Source organism: Ranitomeya variabilis, chromosome 6 (genome assembly GCF_051348905.1).
Source record: "Ranitomeya variabilis isolate aRanVar5 chromosome 6, aRanVar5.hap1, whole genome shotgun sequence".
NCBI lineage: Eukaryota > Metazoa > Chordata > Amphibia > Anura > Dendrobatidae > Ranitomeya > Ranitomeya variabilis.
Genome location: NC_135237.1, coordinates 79,486,786 through 79,513,181, shown reverse-complemented (window position 1 = coordinate 79,513,181; position 26,396 = coordinate 79,486,786). Strand labels below are relative to the sequence as shown.

The 26,396-nt window shown below is 41.4% G+C and overlaps 1 protein-coding gene across 1 annotated transcript in view; it reads right to left on the bottom strand.

The window, feature by feature from the left end:
* The window catches only part of RAPGEF5 (Rap guanine nucleotide exchange factor 5), a 366,882-nt gene that overhangs the window by 224,619 nt on the left and 115,867 nt on the right, over positions 1 to 26,396 (bottom strand). Inside the window, exons 4-6 of the mRNA XM_077268709.1 lie at positions 25,430 to 25,551; positions 19,610 to 19,778; positions 5,652 to 5,733 (exon numbers count right to left, since the gene is read on the bottom strand). Coding sequence (XP_077124824.1) covers positions 5,652 to 5,733; positions 19,610 to 19,778; positions 25,430 to 25,551 — 373 coding nt within the window. The remainder of the gene's footprint in view (positions 1 to 5,651; positions 5,734 to 19,609; positions 19,779 to 25,429; positions 25,552 to 26,396) is intronic.

Genomic DNA, 26,396 nt, shown 5'->3' with positions numbered 1-26,396 from the left:
ACCAATCTAAGATTACATCTCTTTCTATCAAAACAGTTTAAAAATGAAAGAAAAGTTCTCATTGGATGCGATAGTCAACAAAGACCATACTTCTTATAGCTTTGTTTAATGGGGCCCTTTGGCTTTTAAGGGTTTTTGCAATAGAGAATAGATGTTGCTTATCATTTAAATAAAAAAAAGACAGGATTGTTTCAGGCTTGTACATGTTCCTAGGGATGGTGATGAAGATTAGGAATGACTTCCAAGCTTAGAGACTCGCGAGGGTAAAAGTCAATAGAATTGTTTGGGCATATTCTTGTTGGCCAACGCAGGGCATGTTTTCTGGATTAATATGATCAGTTTTGTCAGCTAGCTACTCATTTGTGACCAATTACAGGGAATGAATGAACGCACTGGGCTAGCTGGCTGTGTTTTGACAAGTCCTTTCTTTATCCATCACAGATGTAAGTGAAGTCTTACAAGGCATAACAAATGTCTCTTCATTTGACGATATGGGGATATTATTTTAATGATCTCTGTAAATGAGTGTTCTAATGAGCTGGAGTCATGGCTGTCTCCTCAGGCCGTGCTCTGGATTTACAGGCTCTGAACAAATGACACATGAATGCTCATTTCACTAGCAAATAGAAGCCAGGCTGTGTCAATAATAATGGAAAGACTGGCAGCAAACTGGGAAAAGACCTGATACAAATTAAGGTGTGACTACTGTATTCAAATCTGGCAAAGGCAAACTAAACAAGTTTTGCAGTAAACATAGGAGGGAAAGAAATGTAAATAAGTCGATTTCTGAGTTACAAGAACAACTTCTGCTTTTAGAGAACTACCATAAGTGGAATCACATAAAACATTGATCCTCGTTGTTACATATTTCTAGCATGCAAAAAAGACATTTGTTGTTTCAAGTTCATAAATGGGTAAAATTGCAAAGTGCTTGTTAAAAAGCAACTTTGCAAATTTCTCTCCGTCATTTAAAACAAAAATAATTTTATAATGTATGGCTCTTTGCTAAGGTTCCTGGCAACCAGCAATTCCAGCCTGGTGGTTATCTAGGTAAGGAGTGCATGACATAAGAATGCTCTATGCTTTACAGATTGCACGCACCGCTCACAAGCTTGCTTGATCACTAGATTGGGCGAGCTAAAGTCCCCTTCCCACCTTTTCCACCAACACTTCTCCCATGTTGAAAAAGGCAAACCGGCAGAGTTCGAGTCTTTTGTGACTGTCACACAGCCGCGACACATGCAGCTGCAGCACTGAACACCTTATTATCGGGAGCGCTCCAGGTATCCGGGTTACCGAGGCAGCTATTCGGGAAGTGCTATAGCTATTGGGATAAGCTCTTATCCAAAGCTATTCAATCAACACTAATAATCTCTGGAGGCAGAGTTATCTTCCAGGCAGTGTCCTCCCAGAGCCTGAAAGAGGTCATTTATATAAAGTGATAAAAGATTATTTCTCAGCAACAAGGCATCTGGTATGAGACACACAGGGAGGACTTTTTTTTCGACATTCTATAGCCTGTATTTCCGTATTAATAATTTAGATAGGGAATCTTCCACTATTTTTGACCTATCAGTTTTGGTGGCTTTAGCACTATAAATAGCCTTTAATTATGATTTACATATTGGATGAAGTTAAAAAATCCAAAGACATCTATTTAATTATGGGATATAAATTTAAAGGGGTTGTCCACTATTAAGGCAGCCCTTTTTCAATTGCTATATTCCACCATATAGATTAAAAACAGCCTATACTCTCCTCCAGTGCCGTTCCAGCAAAGTCTGTGTTGGGAGTCTGTGGACTCGTGTGTCGTTATGCCACGTGAGCCCAGCAACCAATTAGAAGCCACTACACTCTCACTTCCTTTGGATGCAACGGACATTCCGAGAAGTTCAGAAAACAGAAGATACGAACTTTGCTGGAATGGAACCGTCACCAGAAGTGAGTATAAGCTGTTTTTATTTTCTATGGGCAAATAGAGCAATTGAGATTTAATTTAAGCAGTGGACAATCCCCTTAAATGTCTGATGAGATTCTAAATTCCTCCTAGTGCATCATGGAAATTGGGCATATAATGTATATATAGTGCACTTATCTCTATTTATTTCAGCCTCCCTCTTAATTCCTAGCTTTCATCCTGCATGTTGTTCCTCAGTGCTCTGTTAAAAGTTTCATGTTGTATCATGACAGCTGCACCACTTCAACAATTAGAGCCAGTACCATCTCTATCTGCTGGGATGACACTGTCATCATTCTGTCCTCTCTATTCCCCTAAATAAATTAATATATTACTAGTATACAGTTAAGGGAGGTCATGATTTCCTACATTATTACTGTTTGATAGGCACTGTGCAGCCATCATCATTATCCGTGATAAGAGCTTCTGCCCCTTCCCTCCTTCCAATTTGCGGAGAACATTAGCTGTACATTCCATACAACTGCATCAAACACAAACATATATTGACTGAGATGGCGACCCCTTCAGAGAACGTAAAGCCATGCAATTCCATATGGGTCACCACGTAACCATAGGGGGACTGAAGTACTACTTTAAAGGGAACCTGTCACCCCAAAAATCGAAGATGAGCTAAGTCCACCAGCATCAGGGGCTTATCTACAGCATTCTGTAATGCTGTAGATAAGCCCCCGATGTATCCTGAAAGATGAGAAAAAGAGGTTAGATTATACTCACCCAGGGGCGGTCCCGCTGGGGTCCGGTCCGATGGGCATTGCGGTCCGATCCGATGGGCATTGCGGTCCGGTCCGGGGCCTCCCATCTGCTTAAGATGACGTCCTCTTCTTGTATTCACGCTGCAGCTCCGGCGCAGGCGTACTTTGTCTGCCCTGTTGAGGGAAGAGCAAAGTACTGCAGTGCGCAGGCGCCGGGAAAGGTCAGAGAGGCCTGGCACCTGCGCACTGCAGTACTTTGCTCTGCCCTCAACAGAACAGACAAAGTACGCCGGAGCCGGAGCCACAGTGTGAAGACAAGAAGAGGACGTCATCGTATGAAGATAGGAGGCCCCAGACCGGACCGCGACGCCCATCGGATCGGACTGCCCGCCCGCCCAGGTGAGTATAATCTAACCTCTTTTTCTCATCTGACAGGATACATCGGGGGCTTATCTACAGCATTCCAGAATGCTGTAGATAAGCCCCTGATGCTGGTGGGCTTAGCTCATCTTCGATTTTGGGGTGACAGGTTCCCTTTAATATAGTATTATTGTAATTCATATATGTTATGTAAAGGCCCGATAAACTTTGATACTGCAAATGAAATATTCCACATTGACTAAAAAAATGCTTTTTAAAAGTGCCAGGAACATTATTATTTCTCATTTATAGTACAACCTCTGTGCAGAACTATAATGTCCTCAATCCTCACCCAAGTAGTTTTCCTTCTTGCAGTACCCCGTTTGTTTATACGTGTGGTGCGGTGTTTGATGGCTAAACAGTAGTTCCAGGAAACTAAAAATCCCATCTTCCCATGCAAATGACAGTCTGCATCCTGTTATGTACCATGCACTAGATGCGAAACCTCATATCAGTGATAATGTTCCGTCCATTGGATGCTTACTTCAATAAGGATTCATTTCTGACCACTAATGAGAAATATGTTTATTACTGTCATTCAACCAGGAATCAGAGACACAAAATAATGCAAAAATTACAGCATATATTATAAAACTCTAGTGAAAGGGGCTGATTGATAATCTTACTATAATCAAAATAAAAAAAATATAATGATAATAATAATGCTAATATATTACCACATACAATGTAGAAGCGGAGATAAACAGCATATACAGATAAGTAGTATATATATTTTTATCCATATCTGTCGCTTATTTACCGTTGCATGTAGTGTGTGAATAAGCCAGGTACAGGTGTGGATTTACTGCTCTTAATGAAGGCTTTTCTTTCCGGTCTTTACATTATACATGCTGCATTCACGTTAATCAGGGCTCTATTGTGAGCGTAAAAAGCCATTTTGGTGTAAACATTTGTATATTACTTGAATTGGGTAGTCATCTAAATGCGCTTTTTAAGCCACAATAGCGACTAACTTCTATTCTGAAGTCTTGAAAATGGAAGCACAGAAGCGCATGATGCAACAATACTTTGTATGTATAGTCCTAATCCCATCTATATAAGCAACCTTACTTGAAACCTGAGCTCAATTCTGTGTTAATCTACTTACCGTATACTAGTGATGAATTGGTCGAAGTAATAATATTTATAGCACGCATTGCACTAGGACAACATTGATGCCAGATCTACCCATTTTCCTGCTTTGGTATTGTTCTTAAAATACGTCATGCCTAAAAAGCCACGATAGTATAATGGCTTTCTAATCATGTCTATTGATATGTGAATGGGATTCCTCTATATATGATCCCCTTTCTTAATATGTATGCTATAAAATAACAAATGCGTTTTTTTTTCTGGCAGTCCTTCCCTCACTCAAAAGGCATCTTGTTAATACTGTATCTGAATTAAGTTCATGAATTACAATTTGCTTTAAGTAAATCTGTTAATAAAATATTGCATCTTTTAACAAACATATGTGGTTATTTTTTTATGACTTGGGCAGTGAAGTAATCCTAGGTCATATTGATGGATTTTCTGATATGTTTATGATAGCACGATTTTTGGGACTATTTTCTTTTTGATGATCTCACATGTTCTTTGATAGAGCCTGGAATCCAAGACTTTCCCGCAAACTTCTTGACATTTAAGCCAACATACGCAATAGATATCTGTCGACCAACTGCTCTCTCTCCCGACTCCTCCATACAAAGGAGCTGTTGAGCTCTCCTATGTTCTCCATGAGTGATCTCATGGGAGCAAAAGCATCTGCAGTCCGAAATCAGAGGTGCTGGTTCCTTATCCCCACCTACGTCATTAGTCAGAGGAAGAGTCAAGAGGCACCCATGCATATTAGACTGTCGAATAAGCCTAAGGAAGATTTTGGCAAAGAACAGTCAAATATGTAGGAGGGCCTTTAGTTGGCAAACTAGGCACTCAAGGTAAACCACATATAAAGACTGTGCAAACTCCAATTCTAGAACTGAAATATAGCCTCGCTAAAAGAAAAATCTGACCATAATTTGAAGTCTCTTGTTTCGCAGTAACAGAAGTAAGACTTGGTGGATTTGTCACAGATTACACTTTGCAGTGAAGTACATGTGAAAACCCCATCAACTTTTTGCAAGAATATATTTTTTGAATGGATTTCAAGGCATGCCGCTAATCAACAAATCCTCCTATTATCCTGCACGACTTGGATTTCACCATGGGATTTTGCCAAGAAAAAAAAAATCCATGGCGCATTTTTCTGCCATGTCTGTATGTACATTTAGAGGACATGGTCAGAACATCAGCATATACTGTACTGAAAAAGCCAGCATGTTTACAGTATATATATTATATATACACACACACATATCTGAATACACAACATGAAAGTGTGAAATTGTGAAGATTCTAAATAATCTATGTGCAGGAAATGTCGCACAATACAACCATTTATATTACTACAGTTAGTACACAAGGAGAATGTTTACATTTTTACAAGGCTATAGGTAATGTAATACACGGTAAAAGATGAGAGAAGATGTCACAGATAATATCTGACTATTCATTTAACTTACCGCAGATGTAAGACGGGCAAGCGCCTGGATTTGGAGGATTCTGTTGTTTGCATCAGATCCATTCTCTAACTTATCAGCCGATCTATTGCACGGAAGGAAAAATACAGGATGGTTACTGAAATATACGGATATAGCAAGAACTGAAAAATTACAGGTTTTTGGCAGATTTGTTTTAAGACTACCTACATCTGGATGTTTATGTATTTGTGACTTCCGGTGTTATCCAAACGCCATCGAGAAGGGTACCTGGGACTCCTAAAAGCTAGAGGTGTGAGCAGATCTACAAGTGCCGTTTCTGTTATGGCAGACTTAAGTTGTCCATGTATTACGTGGACGCCATTAATGTGAACAATTTGCCTTGTAGCCACAGCAAATAGCTCTCTGGCCCAAGCCTCACTTAGATGTATCTGAGCACATGTGATTTAGCTGGGGGGGTGTTGATAGCAAAACACACAAAGTTTAATAACTCCTTGTATACAGTTATTAATGCTGGGAAAAGCCACTGACATTTATACATTACTCCTATAGCAGAGGGAATGCATTACGATAGACATACAAATGAGTGGCGAGCCATGTAAATAATGGGCAGATCGAGTCTGTCAGCGCTGGAGCAAGTCCCTGTTCTTGCTCATAAAAAGGGATTCAGAGTGGCACATGCATCCAGTGCAGCCATATTTGTCGCTAGCGCCTCTACCAGGAAGCTCCCGCTATCATTGTTTAGTGTTGTCTGAATGAATAAGAGAAACAGCAGGACTCGCAACACATGGACTCAGTACTATTTGTGCCTACATAACTTGGAAGGAAAAAAAAACACTGCTTTCCTTATCAGAGTGACCACCTAAGAAGACTAAGGCCATGTGCACACGTTCAGTATTTTTCGCGTTTTTTTCGCGTTTTTTCGCTATAAAAACGTGATAAAAACGCGAAAAAAACGCTAACATATGCCTCCCATTATTTTCAGTGTATTCCGCATTTTTTGTGCAAATGTAGCCTTTTTTTCCGCGAAAAAATCGCATCGCGGAAAAAAAAGCAACATGTTCATTAAAATGCGGAATTGCAGGGGATTCCGCACACCTAGGGGTCCATTGATCTGCTTACTTCCCGCACGGGGCTGTGCCCACGATGCGGGAAGTAAGCAGATTATGTGCGGTTGGTACCCAGGGTGGAGGAGAGGAGACTCTCCTCCACGCACTGGGCACCATATAATTGGTAAAAAAATAAGAATTAAAATAAAAAATAGTCCTATACTCACCCTCTGATGGCCCCCGAAGTGTTCCCGCCTCTGTGCTGCACGCTGGCTTCGGTTCCTGTAGCTGGTGTGCGGTGAAGGACCTTGCCGAATGACGTCACTGTCCTGTGATTGGCCGAGACAGCTCACGTGACCGTGACGTCATGGAAGGCCCTGCGCGCACACACCATCTATACGGAACGGACGCCGGTGAGGAGATCTGATGTCTGCGGGTGAGTATAAGCATTTTTTTTATTTTTTTTATTTTTTTTATTATTTTTAAACGTTCTATCTTTTACTATAGATGCTGCAAAAGCAGCATCTATAGTAACAAGTTGGTCACACTTGTCAAACGCTATGTTTGACAAGTGTGACCAACTTGTCAGTCAGTTTTCCAAGCGATGCTACAGATCGCTTGGAAAACTTTAGCATTCTGCAAGCTAATTACGCTTGCAGAATGCTAAAAAAACGCTAAAAAAACGGAAAAAAAACGCAAAAAAAAAAATGCGGATTTCTTGCAGAAAATTTCCGGTTTTCTTCAGGAAATTTCTGCAAGAAATCTGCAACGTGTGCACATACCCTAACAGTTCAGCACAGATACAGAGGTCACCTTGTTATCATATAACTACTGCTATGAAGTGAGCGTCAGTCATTGTAGTTTTCATAAAAAATAATACACAAACAACATTGTTCAGGTAAAATATGACAAATAATAAAATGAAACCAATCAGCAGGACAGGCGACATTAAAGCATTTTAAAAAATCAGATGCATTATCCATTATGTTTATCAGGATGATGGGAAGATACCTTGGCCCTTACCTTTATCAAAAACGTATCCCAAAATTGAAAGAGGTCCCCTATCCCTAGGATACCGGACAACTTACTGATCACTGAGGGTCCGATTGCTGGATACACCAGTGATCCCAAGAATGGTACTCTGGATCCCTAATTTAGGCTCCGCAGATCCCAGTCTTGAGTAGAACGGAAATGCAAAAGCTCAACCTCCGTTCCATTAATTTTCTATGGGACCAACAGAAATAGCTGAGTGCTGTACTAGGGTACTAGGCTTCCTTCAACAGTTCCATATGCAATGTATGGAATGAACGCCCAACATGCGCACCTCTGCTTCATTCAAGACAGGGATCTGTAGAGTCACAAAGCCCTGTTCTCAGGATTAGTAGTGGTCACAGATCCCCAGTGGTTAGTAAGTTAGTAAAGGCCCCGTCTCACTAAGCGATTTACCAACGATCACGACCAGCGATACGACCTGGCCGTGATCGTTGGTAAGTCGTTGTGTGGTCGCTGGGGAGCTGTCACACAGACCGCTCTCTCCAGCGACCAACGATCAGGGGAACGACTTCGGCATCGTTGAAACTGTCTTCAACGATGCCGAAGTCCCCCTGCAGCACCCGGGTAACCAGGGTAAACATCGGGTTACTAAGCGCAGGGCCGCGCTTAGTAACCCGATGTTTACCCTGGTTACCAAAAAAAACAAACACTACATACTCGCCTTTCGGTGTCCGTCAGGTCCCTTGCCGTCTGCTTCCTGTTCTGACTGAGATCCGGCCGTACAGTGAGAGCAGATCACAGCGGTGACGTCACTGCTGCGCTCTCACTTCTCACTGTACGGCCGGCAGTCAGTGAGAGCAGGAAGCAGACGGCAAGGGACCTGGACACCGAAAGGCGAGTATGTAGTGTTTGTTTTTTTTGGTAACCAGGGTAAACATCGGGTTACTAAGCGCGGCCCTGCGCTTAGTAACCCGATGTTTACCCTGGTTACCAGTGAAGACATCGCTGGATCGGTGTCACACACACCGATTCAGCGATGTCAGCGGGGCCTCAACGACCAAAAAAAGGTCCAGGCCATTCCGACACGACCAGCGATCTCGCAGCAGGGGCCTGATCGCTGGTACGTGTCACACATAGCGAGATCGCTATGGAGGTCGCTGTTGCGTCACAAAACTTGTGACTCAGCAGCGATCTCGCTAGCGATCTCGCTATGTGAGACGGGGCCTTAAGTTATCCCCAATCCTATGGATAAGGAACAACTTTTGATACTGTGAGCTGACCTTTTAAAGGGGTTGAACATTTAACAAACGTCTAGGTGACATGATTATATGGCACTTACTAATGTACAGTACAGAGCCTGTAATTTGTATGCAGTACAAGAGAATACCTAGAGTGTGCAAAACAATCATCAAACAAAAGGTGGCTACTTTGAAGAACCTAGAATATAAGACAGAATTTCAGTTGTTTCACACTTTTTTGTTAAGTATATAATTCCACATGTGTTAATTCATAGTTTTGATGCCTTCAGTGTGAATGTACAATTTTCATAGTCATGAAAATACAGAAAAATCTTTAAATGAGAAGATGTGTCCAAACTTTTGGTCTGTACTGTATACAAATTACAGGCTCTCTTCCTATACTTGTTAGTGAAGTTTTACTCAACGCCTTAAAAAGCTATTCTTATCTGCCACATAATATGGCAAAAATACAGATCTGGCAAAAAATAAAAAGACCACTGCAAAATGTTCAGTTTGTCTGATTTTTCTCTTTATAGGTGTATTTTTGAGTAAAATGTAAATTGTTCTTTTATTCTATAAACTTCTGACAACATGCCTCCGAATTTCCAAGCAATAAATTTTGTATATTTTTTTCTGACAAAGAAAAATAGTCAAAATTAAAAACAAACAAACAGTGCTTTCAGACCTCAAATAATGCAAATAAAACAAGTTCAAAATCATTTAGAAACAAGAATACAAATGTTTTAACTTAGGAAGAGTTCAGAATCAATATTTTGTGGAATAACCATGATTTTTAATCACAGTTTTCATGTGTCTTGGCATGCTTTCCACCAGTGTTTCACACTGCTTCTGGCACAAAAATTTAAGCAGTTCTTCTTTGTTTGATGGCTTGTGACTATCCATCATCCTCTTGATTACATTCCAGAGGTTTTCAATGGGGTTCAGGTCTGGAGATTGGGCAGCCCATGACAGGGTTTTGATGTGGTGGTCTCTTAATTTTTGCCAGAGCTGTATATACAGGTCCTTCTCAAAAAATTAGCATATAGTGTTAAATTTCATTATTTACCATAATGTAATGATTACAATTAAACTTTCATATATTATAGATTCATTATCCACCAACTGAAATTTGTCAGTGTTTTTTAATACCAAACAAAAAAACCATCAAATAATAATGTTCAGTTATGCACTCAATACTTGGTCGGGAATCCTTTGGCAGAAATGACTGCTTCAATGCGGCGTGGCATGGAGGCAATCAGCCTGTGACACTGCTGAGATGTTATGGAGGCCCAGGATGCTTCAATAGCGGCCTTAAGCTCATCCAGAGTGTTGGGTCTTGCGTCTCTCAACTTTCTCTTCACAATATCCCACAGATTCTCTATGGGGTTCAGGTCAGGAGAGTTGGCAGGCCAATTGAGCACAGTAATACCATGGTCAGTAAACCATTTACCAGTGGTTTTGGCACTGTGAGCAGGTGCCAGGTCGTGCTGAAAAATGAAATCTTCATCTCCATAAAGTATTTCAGCCGATGGAAGCATGAAGTGCTCCAAAATCTCCTGATAGCTAGCTGCATTGACCCTGCCCTTGATGAAACACAGTGGACCAACACCAGCAGCTGACATGGCACCCCACACCATCACTGACTGTGGGTACTTGACACTGGACTTCAGGCATTTTGGCATTTCCTTCTCCCCAGTCTTCCTCCAGACTCTGGCACCTTGATTTCCGAATGACATGCAAAATTTGCTTTCATCAGAAAAAAGTACTTGGGACCACTTAGCAACAGTCCAGTGCTGCTTCTCTGTAGCCCAGGTCAGGCGCTTCTGCCGCTGTTTATGGTTCAAAAGTGGCTTTACCTGGGGAATGCGGCACCTGTAGCCCATTTCCTGCACACGCCTGTGCACGGTGGCTCTGGATGTTTCCACACCAGACTCAGTCCACTGCTTCCTCAGGTTCCCCAAGGTCTGGAATCGGTCCTTCTCCACAATCTTCCTCAGGGTCCGGTCACCTCTTCTCGTTGTACAGCGTTTTCTGCCACATTGTTTCCTTCCAACAGACTTACCATTGAGGTGCCTTGATACAGCACTCTGGGAACAGCCTATTTGTTGAGAAATTTCTTTCTGGGTCTTACCCTCTTGCTTGAGGGTGTCAATGATGGCCTTCTTGACATCTGTCAGGTCGCTAGTCTTACCCATGATGGGGGTTTTGAGTAATGAACCAGGCAGGGAGTTTTTAAAAGCCTCAGGTATCTTTTGCATGTGTTTAGAGTTAATTAGTTGATTCAGAAGATTAGGGTAATAGGTCATTTAGAGAACCTTTTCTTGATATGCTAATTTATTGAGACAGGTTTTTTGGGTTATCAGGAGTTGTATGCCAAAATCATCAGTATTAAAACAATAAAAGACCTGACAAATTTCAGTTGGTGGATAATGAATCTATAATATATGAAAGTTTAATTGTAATCATTACATTATGGTAAATAATGACATTTAACACTATATGCTAATTTTTTGAGAAGGACCTGTATTGGGGATACGGATTCCCACCAAGGGGATATGCATCGATCTGGAGAATGAGGCCCTGACGCGCATTACTGTCAGTGGAGAGGTGGACAGAATTCCCATTCTTTTGTATGCCAATTCCAAACACCCCTTTACTGTCAGCAGCACACATTATGTGGGACCTGTATCTATTATACATTGAATAAAAGCAGATCCTGTGGACAAAGTGAGAACATCCTTTTTAAAACACTCCTGATTTCTGAAAAACACTGCACATAGGAAAGCCATTTTCTAATTGGAGGAGGCTGATGGACAGGTCTGGACACTTGTCACTCCATGAGCAGCCATTCTGAGATCACGAGAGTTGTGCAGTGTGTGATGAAGGCTACAATAACAAGAGTAGGAGGAGAACCTGTGATACCTGTATATTATTATCATTATTATTATTGTACATTTTTATAGCGTAATTTATTCCATGGCGCTTTACATGTGAAAAGGGGCAGATATAGACAAATACAACTAAACATGAGTAAAAAACAAGGCACACAGGTACATAAGGAGGGAGGACCCTGTCCCGTGAGGGCTCACAGTCTGCAGGGGATAGGTGAGGATACACTAGGAGGGGGTAGAGCTGGGTGAGCAGCGGTTCAGTAGGTTGAGGATCACTGTAGGCTTGCCGGAAGTGGTGAGTCTTCAGGTTCTTTTTGAAGGTTTCCATGGTAGGCGAGGGTCAGATGTGTTGTGGTAGAGAGTTCCAGAGTATGGGGGAAGCACGGGAGAAATCTTGGATGCGGTTGTGGGAAGAAGAGATGAGAGGGGAGTAGAGAAGGAGATTTTGAGAGGATCGGAGGTTGCGTGTAGGTAAGTACCGGGAGACCATGTCACAAATGTATGGAGGAGACAGGTTGTGGATGGCTTTGTATGTCACTGTAAGGGTTCTGAACTGGAGTCTCTGGGTGATAGGAAGCCAGTGAAGGGCTTGGCATAGGGGAGAGGCTGGGGAATAGCGGGGAGACAGGTAAATGAGCAGAGTGTAGAATGGATTGGAGTGGTGCCAGAGGTGAGGCCAGAGAGTAGGAGGTTGCAGTAGTCAAGGTGGGAGATGATAAGGGCATGCACGAGTGTTTTTGGTGTCGCGGTCAAGGAATGCGTGGATCCGGGAGATTTTTTGAGTTTGAGACGGCAGGAGTAGGCAAGGGCTTGGATATGTGGCTTGAAAGAGTGGGCAGAGTCGGGGATCACCCCGAGGCACCGGGCGTATGGGACTGGGGAAAGTGAGCAGCCATTGACATTGATAGATCGGTCTGGTGGAGGGGTAGAGTGAGATTGGGAAAAGATGATGAATTTTGTTTTGTCCATGTTCAGTTTTAGAAAGTGAGCAGAAAAGAAGGCCGAGATAGCAGACAGTGTGGGATTTTGGTAAGTAAGGAGGTGAGGTCAGGACCAGATATGTAGATCTGCGTGTCATCGGCGTAGAGATACTACATACCGTGGGATTCTATGAGCTGTCCTACGCTGAAGGTGTAGATGGAAAAGAGTAGGGGTCCTAGAACAGAGCCTTGAGGAACACCGATGGACAAGGGGGGAGTGAGGAGGTGGTGTGGGGGAGGGAGACACTGAATGTTCGGTCTGTCAGATATGACGATATCCAGGATAGGGGCAAGAGATGAGAGGATATGTAGCAGAAGGGAGTGGTCCACAGTGTCAAATACAGAAGACAGGTCCAGGAGAAGAAGGACAGAGTAGTGTCGCTTGCTTTTGGCAGTTAGCATATTAGCAAGAACCACAAAATCATGTCTTCAACACACTTATGTAAAAATAAAGATAAACTGGACAACCCATTTAAGCATTCTCAGACAGACAAGGTCACATAACATGTTCTTTTGTACTTCTGACTTGTAAGAAACATGAAAAGTCATCTTGAAAAGTTGTGACTTTTTAATCTGCTCACTGATGATGGCGCTCAACTGCGTACCTCACCTTCTCATCAGGCCACAAAGGACAATTCAAACTGTCTGCTTCAAAGAAGAACAAACTGATATGGACACTAACTAAGGAATTCCAACTATGTGTGTCAATATAAAACAGTATTTGTATATACAAAAAACAAAAAGACAAAGAACAGAAATCATCCTCCGAGATTCACCGGCTCCCAACACCTTCATACCTACAGAACTTCACTTCTATTACAATATTTATAGTAAAATGCAATAATTCTTGTATTAAGCAACAACGTCTCGGAGGTGAATGACATTTTTATCTCTAACACTTACAGAATAGCGGAATCTCATTGCTTTCAGGCATGTAAAATAATTCACAGCCCAGAACAGGCTGTCATGAGTCAAAAATAAAAGGTCCACGGTGCCAAGTGGGATTCAGGCAGCATTAAGAAATATACATTATAGGTTTGTTTTATGTCCAGAGAGCAACAGGAACAACACAAAAGACCATGACTAAGGACAATTCTATGTCTGAAAGGCGTCAGTTTTTGCCTTGAAGCAATATTTTTTAAGGACCTTAAACCTTTTAATCTTCACTAATAAATTGATGATGTTTTATACCTAAAACAGCTGGATAACTTTGTTAGCTTTGACAACAGAATGGAAGCTGTCAGTAAATATATCAGAGGCATGATGTTAGTTTCCCATATGATCTAATACCTACACACCATGTGTGCAGCGCACACGTGCACCTGTCCGCTGTGTACATACCATATGTTTAGAAACAAACACAAGATGTGGATTACTTGGAAGTTAAGAGGTGAGGACTGTTGAAGGCTTCATGAATTCCTGCTAGACAAGAATATATGTCCTTCAGGAAATATGAGCTTCCAATAGCATCATCTACCAACCGGCCTCTGTACTTAGGTCCCCGACTTCTGCATTAGATACCCAAATTGTTATGTATCTGTAACGAGGCTTTCATCAGACAGAAAGCTAACAGCTTGCTCTTTACACAGGCATCTCATTTCTTTTTTTAATGCAGCATCTCTACATGAGCCAAATAACATCCAGACAGTCAATTTAATGCACTCACGCCTGTGAAGTTAATGTGATGTACTGCAGACACTTTACAGCCGCTATATCCGGCCTTGGTTTACTTGCTTTCATACGGTGCTGCATTTATTCCAGGATGCTCTGACAGGGAGTGGATTGTGTAGCAATGAAAACCTCTTACTTAATGCTAATTCATTTTAGTCATCAGTTCACACCAAATAAAAAGAAGCTTTCATTCCTCACATACATCAACACCTGACATCAACACAACTCTGTCACTTGGTATCCAAAGGCATCACTGCTGAAGACTTTACAGCGGCAGTAAGGGAAATGCAACACAAAGAGGCTATGCTCACATAGCCCCTCCAGGAAACGCTCCTTTTTTTAGAAGTCTTTTTCTGAAGCAGTTTTTGACAAATTTGGACAGTGCCTAATTTGGAGTCAGGCATTTTTCAACACCACCTCCAGAAATATTTATATATATATATATATATATATATATATATATATATATATATATATATATATATATATATATATATATATATACACCGTATTTTTCGCTTTGTAAGAAGCTCCGTATTATAAGACGCACCCCAAATTTTGAGGAGAAAAATAGGAAAAAACTTTTTTTAATAAATTGGTGGGACGTCTTATAATCCATGCGTCTTATTACTTACCAGGGGTTGTGGCTGCGGTGGATCAGGGTCCCAGGGTCATTGCTGGAGGCAGGAGTGGATCATTGCTGCAGGCTGGGATGAGGAGGTCTGCAGGGGGGCTCCTATGCAGCAGGCTGGGATGAGGGGGGCTGCAGGGGGGCTCCTGTGCAGCAGGCTGGGATGAGGGGGTCTGCAGGGGGGCTCCTGTGCTGCAGGGGGGCTCCTGTGCTGCAGGCTGGGATGAGGCAGTCTGCAGGGGGGCTCCTGTGCTGCAGGCTGGGATGAGGCGGTCTGCGGGGGGGCTCCTGTGCTGCAGGGGGGCTTCGGGGCTGCAGGGCTGTTTCCGGTGCTGCGGGGGCTCTGCCGACATATTGTGAAAGGCCAGAGCCCCCTGGCAGTTCGTCCATGTATTCCTGTATGACTGACTCCGGGAAAATGGCCGCCGGAATCTCGAAAGATGAGATCTCAGCGCTGAAATCTCATCTCCCGAGATTTCGGCGGCCATTTTCCCGGAGTCAGTCATACAGGAAGGAACGCATGGACGAACTGCCGGGGGGCTCTGGTCTTTCACAAAATGTCGCCAGAGCCCCCGCAGCACCGGAGTAGCAGCGGACAACCGCGGTGGCGGGCGACAGCGGTGGCGGGCGGCAGCAGCAGCGGTGGTGGGCAGCAGCAGCAGCGGTGGTGGGCAGCAGCAGCAGCGGTGGTGGTGGTGGGCGGCAGCAGCAGCGGGCACCCCCTCATCCCAGCCTGTAACGGTAAGCGGTATATCTGCTTTGTAAGACGCACCCCCATTTCCCCCAAAAATTTGGGGGAAATAAAGTGCGTCTTACAAAGCGGAAAATACGGTATATATATATATTGTAGGGGTTCACTCACTCAGGTGCGTTCGAGGAAACAGGAGGCACATTCTCTTTAATGTCCATGTGGGTTTATTTGCTCCATAAACCAGCAAGGCAGCAACAAAAAGGAAAACAGTCCGTACATCAGGCCGAAATAGCATAAAAGTCAATAGAAGAGCTCCGCTCTCCGCTTTCTCCTCCACACACACAGACTCCTGTCTGTAGTGTCCTGCCTGGACACAGGGATCTCTGTCCACACTCACAGATTCCCAAACACTCACTGCCATGTGCCAAACACACCTCCATTATGTAGCCTGAAACCACACCCAGGTACCTGTCACATGATTAGACATGTGGTTCTGACATCACCACAGGTCCTGAAACAAACATAGATAGGCATGGTTATGCCCCTTACCCAGGGGTGAGGTATATGGGTAGCCAGACCCTCCCATCTCTCATAGCTACCCGTAACCCGGACCCAAATATACTTAAACACTTCCTTATTGCTTTATGTGCATTACCGGAAACACTCCGGGTTACATCACAGCGACAAGCCTTCTCTGTGATACATACCTCCCGTCGACTATACAACCTTCAGCCACGCTACAATATATATATATATATATATATATATATATATATATATATATATATATATATATATATATATATATATATATATATATATATATATATATATATATATATATACACATACACACACACACATATTATATTAACAATGAATTGGATTTCCCATAGAAATGAATAGGAAAAGTTTTTGAAATGGTTTGTAAGAAAAATGTTGGAGCACATTAAATTCAAATATGGCTACTTTCACACTAGCGTTAACTGCATTACGTTGCAAATGCGTCGTTTTGCCGAAAAAATGCATCCTGCAAAAGTGCTTGCAGGATGCGTTTTTTCTGCATTGACTAACATTAGCGACGCATTTGCGACGCAATGACACACGTCGCAACCGTCGTGCGACGGTTGCGCCGTGCTGTGGCGGACCGTCGGGAGCAAAAAACGTTACATGTAAAGTTTTTTGCTCCCGACGGTCCGCTTTTTCCGACCGCGCATGCGCGGCCGGAACTCCGGCCCCACCTCCACGCACTTCCCCGCACCTCACAATGCGGCAGCGGATGCGCTGGAAAAATGCATCCGCTGCCCCCGTTGTGCGGCGGAGACAACGCTAGCGTCGGGGACCTCGGCCCGACGCACGGTGACGGGCCGAGCCCGACGCTAGTGTGAAAGAAGCCTAAATGTTCCCAAAAACTCCATGTGAACAAAATCGGAACCACCATAAGAAAGGATATATATCAACAATATAGCTAAAGATCACCTGATAAATGACAAAACTACACTATATGACCATTATAGAGCCCAGTAGACCAGGCACGTATAACGCAGAACGACCATTCAAAGCACTGTTCTTTAGGTGTGTAACTAAACTATCATTATCTTGCTGCCTTATCTTAAAGTGAAAAGCTAAAAGATGTGTTTGATTGTGATTTAAGAGGTCTATTTATCCACTCCCCCAGATACACTTAGCTATAATTGCTTCTTTCTTACTTGTCATAGGACCAAATCCTGTCCAACTGCCCCATACGGCAAAGCAGAGAAGACGACTTCTCAGGATAGTACTTTCTTGTTCACGGGTTAATCTCTTTTCACGGCTACAGACTTCATGGTACAATCATTATCAATTTACAAAGGAACATACAAGGGACTATGTTTATGGCTGCCAGAAAGGTAAGGAGACTGACTGAACTTAATAGGGAAAATGTTTAAAGGAGAGATTGAGAAATTTTCAAAGGACTACGGTATTTAATAGAATTGGGCAGAAGGGGTAAGGTGACATGTTAGTGATCCTACTAAGGACTATGTATGTATGGTTCCCAGAGGAGAAAGAAGACTGAACAGGGATCATACTAGGAACTACTGTATATTCATACATGTCACAGGTAAAAGACGACTATCCATACTTCTAGAAGTCAGAATATGTAAGTAGAATGACTAGGTAACTAAATATGAGATATATTTATAGCTTCCAAGGATGAAAAAACTGACCAGGAAACTTAAGAGGACTCTACAGTCTGGCTACGTTCCCATGATGACTATTTGAACAATTGCAAGGCACAAATTGAGAAAAAAACCTCCTTGTGGTGGGTATTGTCACGATGAAGACAAGGATGAGAAAGTGTAGAAAAACAATGAACATTTATTAAAAGACAAAAACGCGTTTTCAAAATCGAACTGAATTCTTCCTCAGGCTACAGGAAGAAATCAGTTCGATTTTGTTGTTTTTTAAATAAAATGTTTCTTTCTACCCCTTCTCATCATCATGACAGCGCTCACCACAACATTTTTTTTCTCCTTTTTTTGCCACAGTTGTTTTAATAAGACATTATGCTGGCTTTAACAGGTGGAGCAGCAGTCTACACATCACTACTACTCTCATCAGAGTTGTGCCTGATTTGCACAACTCCACCACGTGAGCAGATCCCATCGACTCTTCCCTGTTCCTCATCACCAGTCCTTCACCATGGATCACTCCTATTTTGTGTTCTGTGATGAGTATTTAGTTAAACTTGATGTTGCAGTATTTCTGCACCTATTAGTGAAATTAGGTTATTTTCATTTTTGCTTTTTTTGTCTTTTTGCTATGCAAGGTTTTAAATAATGTTGTATTGTTTTTGATGCTCCATGGAATTTGGTTTTGACAAAACTAATACATTCATGTGCTAATTAGAGAAGAATCATATGAAAAACACACACACACACATATATATACTGTGTATTATTTTTTTTTAATTGTGGATTTTCTGTATTTAATGCAATTCTTTGGGGAAAATCTGTGCAGAAAACTCAGTGTATCCATAGGAGAAATTGTGATGTTGCGGATATCAATCACACGCAGGTCAGTTCACTTTGCGCAAAAAAAAATTGACAGTGGGTGTGAAATTTCTATAAATCTCACCACTGTACTGGAACTATAAGACTCTGTGCAGAAACTATACACAACACCAAAAACTCCTCATGGGAAATTAACCTTACAATTAGCAAAAAATAAAGGCGGCTGATGAGGAGCAAAGACATATAGGGTGCATGCACAAGCTGTTGCAAGTGGACACAAAATAGGAAAACGAGTCCACCCAGCAACCCCCACACAATAGCACAGATTGGCAGGGGTAGTGAGGGGGACACAAAGAAGGGAAAAGAGGTGAAGGATATTTTTGAATTGGAAACCATGAAAATTAGATTATAAAATAGAGTTTATTAGGCTTAAGGGACTCATGTGAACTTGATTCATAGAAGAAGGCATTTTCATTGATGAAAATGTAAAGTTATCCACAATGGTTTGCATATTTGAAAATATAATAATTACTAACTAAGTATTGCTGGACAGTACATTTATAAGTAATGTGTAAATGGCCACCCACATAGATGCCGCCCGCTGAGTTCTTGGTGTCAGGACCTGTAAGAGCACAATGATTTTCACATCTCATACATATCATGATGAAATCCTGTCATTACTTGTAGAAAAATAAAAATGTTTCCTAAAAACAGTAAAAAAAACACACGGTTTACATAAAATATGGATTTTGAACGGTGTGTATTAATGCACTGAACTCTCAGCTAGTTCTTGACTACTCAGCTTAAATGTTTGGCAGAGCTGTGATTCGGAACACAAAACTTACACATCGCAGATATTCGAGGTCAGTGGAGCAAGTGGTGCAAGCTGTTTTAAGAGTTGAACGCCCATCTGCCAGCCTTTGTCTCTTCCAAATTCACAGGCAGCATCAGCACACTCATCTGACGAAAACTGGTAGAACACAAAGCCATCCTGGAAGCAATGCTGTTTGTCCACTGTATGGAAAGAAGAAAAAAATAGGATGTGTGAATTCAAGGTCACATGGCTACCTATACTATGTATTGCACAAAGGTCACTGCCTCCCTGAAGATCAGCACACTCTACTCCTGGTGCTAGGTAAGTTCTCATTCTGCCTGCAGATTTGTTATCTCTGATCATATTGAACTCCAGCCTCTCCTGCACTTAGACGACTAAAGTAAAAATTGTAATTTAATTTTTAGAACAAAAAAAAAAAGATTATTATAACTGAGAATCTGTATGGCAAAAAAAGTCAATTAACACTGGCAATTTGATGACAGATAAGATTGTAGTGATGACCATTCGGCCTATGTTCTTAGTCTAAATATTTTTGGTATCCTCTACCTAAAAACAATCACTTGGTCACGTAAAAGGGCAGAAAGCAGTCAATGCACAAGCTCTGCTCCCCGTGCATTTAGGCGGTCCTGGGACTTCCATGCTTGGGTACAGTTACAACAGTTGGTGCTTCCAGCCCCAGAACCTGCTTTGTATACCCAGCAAAAGCTCTTATAAAATAATTAGGCACATGGCCTGTTTTCCAGATCTATCTAAATTCACAAAAATTACATCACGGCAAAAAAAAAACATGGCACAATATCTGGGTTATGGCATAACATGATTTCTGTGGGTACCATAGCAGTAATCCTGCGAGTACTGAGTGGCACTATTCCTGTAGTCAATGTATAATGCTAGGTAAGGCAATGTTCCATACTTTTTTTTATTTATTTTGACCTGCATTTCCTGACAATCTCGATCATAAAAGTAAATTTCGTAGTAAAGGAATTGTATTGCATATTTATATAATTATTATTTTGTCCTGTAGGATGTGCAGTAAGGACCTTTCTAGAGTACAGTAGTGGTTTTTTACCATATACAATATATTTTGTCCCCGTGTGTGACACAAATCACTTCTCTCCACAGAATACTATGAAGGAAAAAGAACGCAAACAAAATAGATAAGAAAAGGATTATCCAAATATATTCACATTCTTATTATCACAGAGATAAAAAAAAATGACTGTGAGCGACCTTTATCGTTCTTGATGGAAATGGGAGTTTAGAGAAAGTAAACATGGCGCTCTCGTCTGCCGGCTTAGCACATTCATGCTATAAGTGAGATTACTTTAATATTGTAAAATGCCATTGCTGTGATCTACTGCAGAGACCTGTAGGAAAACGCTCAACAGATATTTCTGACGGGATTTTAAGAAAATGGACCTCCTGGGACTGTGTCTGGGAGCATTTACAGCCATAATACGCACTCTTTAGAGTACATCGGCGGCATTACAGCTCGTTTTTTAGAGAGCTATAATGGGGCACTTGAAGAAGAGAATGGGGTTTTAACTGTACCTCTGATTTTATATCTAAGCACAACAGGGGGTTTTCTTCTTTTAGAAACAGAAGCAGAGGCCAAAGTCAAAATGATTTGCAATATTTTGTCATCTGAAAAGGCGACCTCAACAGAGCAATTATGAACGACAAATCATTCTGAAATTTCGAGTGCATGCCGAATTGATCAGAAGTCTCTCTGTAATAGCACAGTCATTTGTCCAATACTTCTTTCTTTGAGCAAAAGCAGGGGGTCAATTATTGCTATAAAATCTGTTTTTAGACATATTGAGAACTTCTGCTCAATGTCACGCTACATGATACAATACTAGCAGCATTATCGAAGCAAGAAGAAAATCCATTGTCGGCTTCATGAACATATAAATATAACCAACAAGATAAAACTTAAAACTTTTTTTTTATTTTAGGAGAACAAGCTTATTAGAAGACTAAATTAGCTCTTTTGTGAATAGTGTGAATTGATGTCAATGGGATTGGCCAACCATATAATGCGTATGGGGGCCTCCTGACATTTTACCGACGTCAACTGAAGTCAAATTCTTAATCCATTTGTTTCCACCACTGTAGAAAGTGTTTGATGATGGCTTTCTACTCTCTCCCCAATGAGAACATTCATGTTTATGGGGAAGTCAAGAGAGATAGCTTTTGGCCAAACAAAGACAGGATCTTAGGAAATTAAATGAGCAATTTAGAGAACAACAGTTCGGCAAAGTTCAGATGAACCTTGAAATTACTGAGCCAGTGACTGAGGATAGTTGCAAGCACTGTTTGTCCGTGAAATGATCGTGAACAGTGCTGTTGCAACATTTTTTTATCACACACACACACCTTAGAAAATTGCTCGTGTGCTCTTGCACATTGACTGAAATTGGTCAATGTGCTTTCTGTGTATGGTCTGTTGTGCACACAGACACCAAACTGGGCAAAAATAGACCAGTCTGAACCCAGAAAAGGCCGATTCACATATATCAATGGTTTCCTGACAGATGTTTTTTTTTTATTTCAAAAAGCACAGATACATGAGATTGTATGGTGTACTTAAAGGGAAACTGAAAGCTGTGACATGCTGCCCAATACTGCATACTTTAAAAACCACCGAGTACCAAGCCACACACAGTCAGACTTCTCCCCACCCATTGTCATTCAATGACCGGTCTCTCCATACATGTGTGTATAGGGAGAGACCTTTCACTCAAGGGGAACGGCCGTGGAGAAGCCGGGGACACCACTGTCTGACTAGTCTACATGCAACATAACAGCCAGTCTCCGATACATGCTGTTTGTGGTTCGAGCAGCATGAATCAACTACTAGGTTTCCCTTTAAGCAGCTTGATGACAAAATTGTGCATTGTTCTAGTAGCCTTAGTAGGACAGGCAGGGAAATAACTGGCAATGCATTTGATTCCACTGGATACAAAACCATTCTCATAGGAAATAATGGGATTAGATGCATTATTAGTTTCAAGCTACAGTTTTGTGCTAAGCAGGAGGAAATCAAGACAGGGGACCAGGCATATCTCAAAGGGACCTAAACTTATAGATCAGTATCCTGGGATATCGGGGGGATTGTGGCATTAACACATCCATTCAATTGGGAATAGGCAAACTTTTGAATCATACAAGAAAGTGTATCGCCAGGCAATGGCTCTCATGCAGTCCGCCTGGGATTGAACAGATAGTTAGAGTCTTGAATAACACCATTCTAATGGAGAAAAATATATATTAAGAGAGGTGCGGTTAAGAAATTTGGGGAACAATGGGGAAAATGGATCAAATGTACCCGGGTTGTTTCAGAGGCTCTTGCTGGAGATGTAATATTTAATACATTTACCATATATACTCGAGTATAAGCTGAGATTTTCAGCCCATTTTTTAAGGCTGAAAGTACCCCTCTCGGCTTATACTCGAGTCATTCCCAGGGGGTCGGTGGGGGAGGGGGAGCGGCGGCAGTCACATCATACTCACCTGCTCCCGGCGCTGTCCTTGCTGCTCCGATGCGATGGTCTCCGGGAGCCACAGCTCTTTCTGTGTTCAGCGGTCACTGGTACACCTCATTATAGTAATGAATATGGACGCGACTCCACTCCCATAGGGGTGGAGCGCATATTCATTACTTTAATGAGCAGTACCAGTGACCGCTGAACACAGGAACAAGCTGCCGGCCCGGGACGACGGAGAAGCAGGGACCGTGTCAGGAGGGTGAGTATAATGGGGGAGGGTGAGCATTGCGCGATATTCACCTGTCCCCGTTCCACATCCTCTGGCTGTGATGTTCAGGTCAGAGGGCACGATGACGTGGTTAGTGTGCGCGCCGCCCTCTGCCTGAACAGTCAGAGCACCGGAAGACGGCGGTGGAATGGGGACAGGTGAATATCGCAAGTGCCAGGGGCCTGAGCGACGAGAGGTGAGTATGTGATTTTTTTTTTTTTTCATCGCAGCAGCAGCATATGGGGCATAATCTATGGAGCATCTTATGGGGTCATCAACCTTTGTGCAGCACTATATGGGGCATAATCTATGGAGCATCATATGGGGCCATCATTAACCTTTTGCTCAAAATTATATGGGGCATATTTTAATATGGAGCATCTTATGGGGCCCATCATGAACTTTATGCAGCATTATATGGGGAATATTTTGTATGGAGCATCTTATGGGCCCATCATGAACTGTATAGAGCATTATATGGGGCTCCTGATTCAATATGGATATTAAAAAACACTTAACCTACTGATGTCTTAATCAATTTTACTTTTATTGGTACCTATTTTTATTTTTGAAATTTACCGGAAGCTGCTGCATTTCCCACCCTAGGCTTTCCCATTTTTTTGTGGCAAAATTAGGGGTCTCGGCTTATACTCGAGTATATACGGTATGTTAGAGTAGGATATAGAAGGGCATCGTAATTTTCGAATCTGAAGAATGAATGCATTAGTGAATATTGAAGAAACAAATACATAGGAAAAGAAGCCATACCAAACAAGGGAAAGGGGGGATGTTTTGGGGGAAGAGTTTAACTGGGAGGGGGTGGAAGGAAACGTTTTGATAATTGGATTACAATAAAATTATAAGATTATTTCATGAGATATTACAGGTATGCTTGTAATGTTGTCATGACAATGGATGGATTTACAGTGATATGTTAAACCAAAATGTAATATGTATTGTTTGGAAATCGTGATTGTCTCAATACAAATGTTTTTTGATTAAAAAAAAAAAAACTCAGATGAGAAGAATTAGAAGTTACCTAAAAAATAAATAAAACACACATAAATCTTATGCATAAACACAAAGGCGTTATACACAACTTAGTCTATATAAATAAAACAGTGACACAATTACCATTTGCTCTCCCTCAGTAGTATGATTTGCTAAACTAGAATATTAAGAAACAAATTGTTACAATTTTTTTGCAACAAAGGGGGAGGTCCAACTAACAAAGTGTTTGCCTTGAGGTCTATAAAATTCGTTGGAACACTTGTTCTATTACACTAATTGTTATGTTACACCCACCTGCTTTACAGTGTTTAGAAAGAGTAGATACATTTGCTTAAAAGGTTATTCCCATCATTAAAAGGGGGATAACTTGAGGGAAGTTGGGACTGCAATTGCTGGGACCCCCACTAATTGGCCAGTAAGTCTGAAGAAGGGGCACAGACCCCAAAACGTGTTACTGCATGATAAAATAAAAGAAAGAATTTAATCTTCTTTAACCATCTTTGAGTCATCTTGACCCAGGAGCGCGGCCCTGTTAATGGTTTTCTTCTTGTATCTATTCTGAAGTTGTAGCTATTTCACAGCTTCTTTAAAAGCTATACATTTTGCTTCTATTGGGAGTTAAAAATCTTTGAGAATAACAATGTTACCTATACGAGAGGCAAAACTGATTTGATTTATTTTCCAGCATGTCTTTTTAAAACAAAAAATGTCAAGCCTAGGACTAGAGGAAACATGTTCAATGAAGGATTAGCCACAGAAATAACACCTCCGATAAATGCAGCAGCTATATAACATGGAGACATGTACGTGCACCAAGGAGAAGTAACACCAAAGTGATGGGACATGCTGCCGGCATAGGACATTCCTTTCCCTTCATGCACCACTACCTTCCAGGAACAGAAGTAACACGGTTATCCATAAAATTATTTTCATCTCAATAATTCTTTAGAACAGCTGGAACATTTTTCAGAAAAAAAAAGAAAAGCTGTTTGCACTGTCTCTCATCTCTCATTAGGATTTTGTGAGTTATATAAACACAAATGGTTTCAGTTTAACAGACCTGAAAGCAGGATTCCCAGTTTAAGCAAGATTTGCCAGATTCCAGAAGCGGTGTATCTACATTGAACAAATGGGCAGTGCTGCATGAGCCAATCCACCAACTCTGATCCTACACAACTTTTTCTAAAAAGAAGAAAAAAAGAAAAATTAGAGGATATATGATTGATCCAGAAATAATAATTAGAAAAGATGTTTTAAAAATACAATTACTTTATACATCAATAAACATTTAAAACTCCACAAATATTTCTAGTAAAAAAACTTTTTAATTCTTATATTATTCAAACATAAATGTATTGGATATCCTGACACATATGCACTATGTTTCTAGGCTGAATCTGGGGAGCTGACAGCTAAAGGGATCCTGTCACCAGGTTTGGCCGATATGAGTTACAGCCATCACCTTTCAGCCCCAATATACAGCAATCTATGATGCTGAATATAAGCCGCCATCTCGACCTGTCTGTCTAAGACTGTCTGGTCCGATGGGTGTCACTTTTCTTGGACTGGCGCCTGCCGTCTTCTTGCGATGCCGAAAAGTTATTTTTCTTCTCTCACAAGACAGTTTAGGGGATTATATACAGCATTATAGAATGCTGTATATCAGGGCTGAAAGGTGGTGGCCATAACTCATATCAGCCAAACCCGGTGACAGGTTCACTTTAAAGGGACAATAAAATTTAAGATGAAAAATTTGCCCAATGAGTTAGTCAGTCTGCAGAATTTTTATAAACAGTCTTGTACATAAATTGAACAGAGCATAAGTGTTAAGTTCCTCCTAATCCATTGCTATATTGACTGACAGATTTTTTTTTCGCAGAGCTAATTCTACTCTTGACAATGCGCTGACTTGCTACATACAATGTGCTAAATCTGTACATAGACTGGGGAAAATGAGTATTTGATACACTGCCAATTTTGCACGTTTTCCCACCTACAAAGAGACAAAATGTTAAAAAAAAATCCAG